The sequence below is a fragment of the Blennius ocellaris genome (genome assembly GCF_963422515.1).
Source record: "Blennius ocellaris genome assembly, chromosome: 7".
Lineage (NCBI taxonomy): Eukaryota > Metazoa > Chordata > Actinopteri > Blenniiformes > Blenniidae > Blennius > Blennius ocellaris.
Window position 1 is genome coordinate 26,245,220 of NC_137656.1, and position 7,008 is coordinate 26,252,227.

At 42.7% G+C, this 7,008-nt stretch overlaps 1 protein-coding gene across 1 annotated transcript; it reads left to right on the forward strand.

The window, feature by feature from the left end:
* Positions 1–830: 830 nt before the first annotated feature.
* Positions 831–5,923, forward strand: snrnp27 (small nuclear ribonucleoprotein 27 (U4/U6.U5)). The gene is made up of 6 exons (XM_080498939.1): positions 831–994; positions 1,824–1,956; positions 3,582–3,697; positions 3,795–3,874; positions 5,132–5,196; positions 5,637–5,923. Exons 1-6 carry the CDS (start codon positions 958–960, stop codon positions 5,689–5,691), a joined length of 486 nt encoding a protein of 161 aa, XP_080355065.1. The 5' UTR covers positions 831–957; the 3' UTR covers positions 5,692–5,923.
* Positions 5,924–7,008: the final 1,085 nt, after the last annotated feature.

Genomic DNA, 7,008 nt, shown 5'->3' on the forward strand with positions numbered 1-7,008 from the left:
TGCAAGGTTACCATGTATCAGTCATTAAAATGAGGTTTGATTTAAAACCAGTCGGGTGTTTTGTTTTTCACTTATTCTACCATCACAAAAGCACAGCTGCAAAATTCAAACTATGGACATCATGAAAGCTGCTTCTAGGAACTACCTGTCCCTAGAAGCATTCAAATGAGAACATTTAAATGCAGACATATGTAGTCCTCACTGCATATGCCTGCATTTAAATGTTCTCATTTAATTAAATTGGCGTTCATAGTGCCAATTACAACATAACCTCTCATTCTCATTCAACTTTTAAAGAATATGTCTCTTAAACATTTATGCTCATTGTCAATGATTTATTTCAATAATACAGTCAACTAATAAAATGCTTTTTTTGGACACTCAAAGATACTTTACATAAAGAAACACAAAGAAAGATAAAAGGTTTATGGAAAAACCTGTTTATATATTTTGAAAACGACATGCCAATAGCTTCAATATGCTTCAATAAAAAACCGTAAAATTAACAAATGTTACGGGTACGTACAGGAACGTTTAACTATTTCGCATGTACTTACACATGAAATATGATGTTGTTAGCATTGCAAAATCTAATCGCTTGGTCCTTGGATGATGACAAATCACCCCTGTACATTATATGCATACATACATACATACACACACACACACACACCAATAAATAAATATACGCAAACCAAAACATAGCCTCCCCCCAACTTTCGTTGGCGAAGGCAATAATCATCTCAAATGATTCAGTGGTGCAGTTCTCCTCCGGCCCTCAAGGGGGCGCTGCGCTCCTCAAATATTACCGGAAGTCTAAGCACCGGTGACAGGATACAAAGAATCCAACGTTTGCTGCGCGACACGACAATAACATCAGTTCCCCCGCGTTTCTCTACAAACTTATCATATATTGTAATTATTCTCTTAGGTGTTGGGATTTAATCTGGTCAGGACATGGGAAGAAGCCGAAGTCGAACTCCTCCGAGACGAGGTGAGAGTTGATACTGATAATGAACAGATTAGCATTAGCACTGTGCTAACAGTTCAGAATTTACTCTGATAACGACGTTTCTTTCTTCCTAACGTGACTTTATTTTCACTCGCTTGTCTAATGGTTATTATTTACTGACTGTTTTGACACGAATATGGCGCTTCATGTAATAAAATGTTATTAAATGTCTGCGAGGTGACCAGTAGAAGCAGCTCTGCAAATATCAGCGAAGGCAATTGTATATTTTAATTAAAAATGCTATTAATTTATATTACCATTGGACTGGAATCAGATATCTAATTGATTACACGGTGGCTGTTCATAACCTCATACGTTTATCAGTTAAATAAACTCTATGATCAAGTGTAAAGTTATGTATTAAAGTCATTCCTTTCTGGAACCTGATTCAAACATGAACAGAATAATAGTGGGCAAAGTGTCACTGACACAACAGTGATTTTCTGTCCAACCTGGTTTTGAAAAGTGTGTGAAGGGATTTTTGTTTGAATTGGCTGCTTGTTGTATCTTTATTTTCAATGAGGTTGACAAAAGTAAAATTGTGTCATTGTTTAAAGGCAAGTTTGTGCAAAAACCTGAGTTTGTTATGTTGGCAGTGGCTGTTTGTCAGGTGGCCAAAATGATTTAAATTGGCTGTTAGAATACAAAACCAAATGAATATTGTGTAGGCCACACTCATACAGGAGGTCTTGTAGAAGGAAGCTGCTTCAATCGTAGGAAAACACTTGTATAATATCCAGATATCTTTCTAACCTACATTGTGGCTCTGTTGTATACCTAATGTGAGTGTTTAATTTCCATCCTCTCCCAGAAAGACGCCGCTCCCGCTCAGCTTCTCGGGAGCGTGAGCGCAGGCGGAGGGAGAGGGATCGCTCCCGTTCTCGAGACAGGGACCGAGAGAGGCGGAGGAGTCGCTCCCGGTCTCCTCACAGGAGGCGTTCAAGGTGAGTTTGTCCATTTGTATCTGTAGAGGTGGCTCCTTTTAAATGGTAAAACAAAAGTCTTAAGTTTCAAACATGAGGAAAATGTTTAGCAAATACAGTATTTAGAGAGTGACTTTTTGTTTCCTCTTTTGATTCTTTGTACTTTTTATTAATCAAGCGTGGACACTAACCAGCCATAAAGATATAACCATTGCCTCTTTGCTCCTCATACACAGCACACTGGAAACTGACTCCTTTCACTTGGATCCAGCATTAACTAATTCAGATGTTTTAGCTGCAGCAACTCAGGTTAAAATGACCCATTATAAAAAAAACGTTTTAATAGTAGAATTAAAACATCCACTGGACTAAAAGCAACACTGTTGCTGCAGCCAAAGGCAAAAAATCCCAGACTTGGGAATGTGAGACTTCATGAGATTATACGATATCAATTCACCTGACAATATAAACAGACGGCGCTGTGATCACTCAGTTTCACTTTATTACAGCCGAAACGTTTCAGGCAGAGCTTCCTCACTGCTCTTTTAGTTTAGAGTTTCCCCCATGTGAGTGTGTTTTGTGTTGGAATATTAATTCTTCATGGTGTAGTTGGGCGCGCCATCATTTAATCTTTATTCAGTTCTGTCATGCAAAACCATTATTATTAACCTCATTATTCCAGATCAACCCTCGTGGAGCTAAACAGACTTAGGAACAAATCTAGAACACGAACAAAAACATCCGTCAAAGCCTAAGTGACAATAATTTATTTTATAATGTCACAAAGATCGCTCTTAACATTCTTTCTTCAGTCTGGTCCAGATCATATCCTGCTCCAGAGCAGGTTAGACATTCACACTAAGTTGCCCGGGTGATTTATCCTGGTAAGAAGTGACAGTGTTGCAGTACGGAAAACCCAGGATTCATCCTGAAGTGACTTTGACGAGAGGAAATCCAGAGTAGTCGTAAAGGCCTTCGTTACCCTCGTGTCTGGATGAGCTTTGCCCCAACCTGATGACCCTGTCTGGGGTTGGGCAGGTTTTCATCCATGGCCCTCTTTGATACTGCCCACTGCAGACCGGGACCGCCTCACAAAAGCTGCAGACCAGACATGTGGTCCTTGTCCAACTTGAAAATCAAATTTGAATCTTTAGTTGTTCCCATTTTTCGTATTTTAACATGTCTTTGAGGATAAAAAATGTTAATATTCTACCCGCCAACATGTGGCATGGTCAAGAAATAATGTGTCAGTGGTCAAAACTACAAACTCGAATGATATTTTTCCTCTACAGCAGTGAAGAGGTCAGAAGCATAAACATCTGAGAAGTTTGACTCAAGTAAAGCCACCAAACTGGTCCTTTTCCAAAACCCTGCACTTGAGAATGGATTTAGAAAATAAAAAAACACAAGGGCAGTGGAGGAGCAGTGTTGTGTGGAACAAATCCCAAATCAGCACAAAGACATCACCTACTGGAGTGTTTGTATCCAATGCAGATTATATCATGACAACACTTATGAGATTATTATTATTATTATTACTAGATTATCTCTTATACATACGATGTTATGGCTGATTGGTGTCCATCAAATGAAACCCTCCAGTGGTGACCACACATCCTTCAGCCATTGCTTTCCCCCTCCTGCAGGTCTCCCGCCCGGCGTCATCGCTCCTCCTCCCTCTCTCCTCTGAGACAGAAGGACCGACGTGACGACGACCGCAAAGACTCTAAAGACAAGTCATCGAAGCCCATTCAGATCTCGGGTATGTGATCGGTGACGTGTTATTATTTACTACGCACGGTAATCTGACGGTCCTTTTCATTTCCATTGCACTTGCTGAATGGTTTGTCTGTCGACAGAGGAGGACATGGAAGGCAAAACCGAGGAGGAGATTGAGATGATGAAACAGATGGGATTTAGTACTTTTGACACGACCAAGGTGAGAGAACGATGACGTCCTGTCTGCTGCGGCCACAAGGAGGTGCACATTAATGTTTCCTGGAGTTCATCAGTGCCTAGAGTTGAACTAAAAACACACACACTGTGTGTTTGCTGTGGTCTCGGTGAAAAGAAAGAGGTGTTTCAGGTGAGACTGGTTTTCTATGGTGATTTGGCAGAACAGTGATCAGCCCTGTCCCTGTGTGGTAATGATTTTCAGCAGCTCGTGGGTTTTACCGTCGACAGACATGCAGGGAAATTCCCCGAGGCGCAGCTCTTGTGTTGATAGAACACCTTGACACCTTGAACACCTTGACACCTTGAACACCTTGACACATTTCTTGGTGTTCCTTTAGGTTGACGTACACGTTGTAACAAGTTAACTGAGAAAAACAACTGTTGGCAATGCAAACGGTTACCTGGAGGACGTGGAGCCAGCTCCGACCTCCCACAACCCTGAGATTGTTGAAGAGGGTATATAAAAGTGATGCACGAGTCGACGGAGGGGAACTAACTGTGAAAAATGATTTTTGGTGGGACTGCTCTGGAAACATCAGGAATTGGCTGGATCATACCCACACATGTGATCCCAGACAGTCTCCGGGGCTCTGGAGAGGACATGCCATCATTCCCAGGACTCCTTGTTCTTCTTTACACTGAAAATAGTCTCTGGAACCAATCAGCTCGATGCTTTGGGTCATTGTCCTGAGCTGGAGAATAGATTTGCAGCTGGTCGAACATCTCACTCATGGTATGTCACAATTTGTAGAATATTCTCAGAGTTGCCTCAAACTTGTGCACTTCTACTGTCTTATACCAAAAGTTTCTTTCACTAAACTGAAGGACTACTTTCAAACTTGGGCTCACTAATATGTGTCACATGTTCTATATTGTCCGTGCCTTATTCAACATGTTTAGTTGCATTTATGAGGGAATACTGTGCACTGAGGCAGGATGTCTCTGTGCTCCATATGGAGCCAAAGTGTCATCAGTCAACAGAAGAGCAGGAGCTCATGAGTCCACATAGAAAAGTGTCAAAACAAGACAGTATGAGCCGGTCTGACCTGATTCCGTTGCTCCGAGACGTGTCTATACATCATCTATAGACACCGGTGACACTTTGCCTGTTAGTTTGTGGTTTAAATCATCTATTCCAATCAAGCACATGCCTTTTTTTTCCTTTTTTTTTTTTTTTTAAGTTAGTTCGACGCTCTGAAAGATGTGACGTTTGACCAGAAGTGACTTTGTGTTTAAACAGGGGAGGAAAACTGATGGATCTGTCAATGCGTTTGCCGTCAATGTGACCATGAAGAGGAAGTACAGGTACGCCCACAAACATGCAAACAAGTGTTGTAAAGTGGACACAGTTCATCAAATGTTCACAGAAGGTCCTCACGAATGTTCCCTGAGACCCCCCCCCCACACACACACACACACACACACACACACACACACACACACACACACACACACACACACACACACACACACACACACACACACACGTGTCTTACCTTGTCATATAGCAAATATTTTATCCGTTACCGTAGTGATTCCTTGTCGTGGCTCATGTTGCTGTTACCACATCAACTTTTCAGCAGTGCCAGCATCAAGCAGCGTTAAAGTAGCCAATCACCTCTGCAGGTGTTTCTATGCAGAGATCCCGGCACTCCCATTGGTGCTCGATGATGTAATCTGCAAGTGTTGCGAGGGAAACAGTGATGTAATGTTTTCTTATATATTTATTTATTTATTTATTTTAGGCAGTACATGAACAGAAAAGGCGGCTTCAACAGACCACTCGACTTCATCGCCTGAAAGTGTGGACAACCGGTGACCCCCCCCACTCAAAGTTTAGCTCGGTCCTCCCCTCATGTGTGGGCGATGGTGTGCAGTCTTCTCCGATTATCAACACTGTATATACGTTTTTTTTTTTAAGCAAACGCCTACATGTAAATACTCGTTCTCACAGCTGATTAATGGTCGTTCAGGCTTCATGTTGTGTCTGTGGCTTGTGATTTATTTGAAATAAAGGCCTTTTTAGACCGTGTGTGCAGCATCACTATGTGAAATCTTTATATAACTCTTCAGACTGCATGATGTGAAGCAGGAAATGTCTGTCTACCAACTCTGTATTTATCTTAATTGGAAAAGTGATGAATTAGATATTAGTGTTATTGTCAGTGCATTCATGCATCCTGATTTTGGAGATTTGGGGGTGGGAAACGTGAGTCTGGACTGTTTCCTTTCTTTTTCTTTTTTGGAGGTGGGGGGGGGGGGGGGGGGGAGAGGGGGGGCAGTGTCATCTGAGGTAATCTAACTTGGTGCTGGATACCAGGGAAGCCTGCAGAGCGGCTTTGCAGGATTCGGTAACAACCAATCAACACAACGACCGATTGTCTAAAATGTAATTTTTATGTAAAACTGAAGTTTAATCATCTTGTCGTTTTGAATCCTGTATTTTATTTCTATTCGTGTTTTTTTCTCTGAGCCCTGAGCGGACTGCACATGCGCGGCCTCCTGTGTCGCGTTATTAGGAGCATGTGACCAATTGTAAGAGAGCATGTGAATCTGACCAATCAGTGCAGAATAGAGCAGGCAAACAACACCGCGGCGGCCAATCGGCACCATACACCGCGAAGCAGCATGGCAAGAGGGGCGTGGGGGCTGTCAGAGGCTGGCGTTGTCGTGTTGCACTGAGACCAATCGCGAGCGAGTTTGTCAGGAAAAAAAAAACCTGATCGCGTAGGAGTATGTGGCGAGGACACCGCGTCCATTGTGGCTCTGCGGAGAACGCTGTAGCCAATGTAAATTAGACCCAAAATGGCTGAAGCAGGTCCCCAGTGGCAGCAAGCCCGACTCCGCAAAGTGATTGACGGACGCAGTAGCCAATAGGAGCCCGAGTTGTTGTATCCAGTAGCCAATCACGTCGCCGCGTGCGGAGGGCTTTGTGGTGAAGTACAGTAGTTTCGCTGCCGTCCAGATCAACAAGCCACTGTTTTGGAAGCAGTTTAACAAACAGACTCTATCTGCAGTTTCCAGCGAGACGTTTTTATCACGCGTTTATCAGCGACAAACCAGCACAAAACCAGCCAGCCACATTAAACCCCCAAACCGAGAAGGTTTGGATGACAA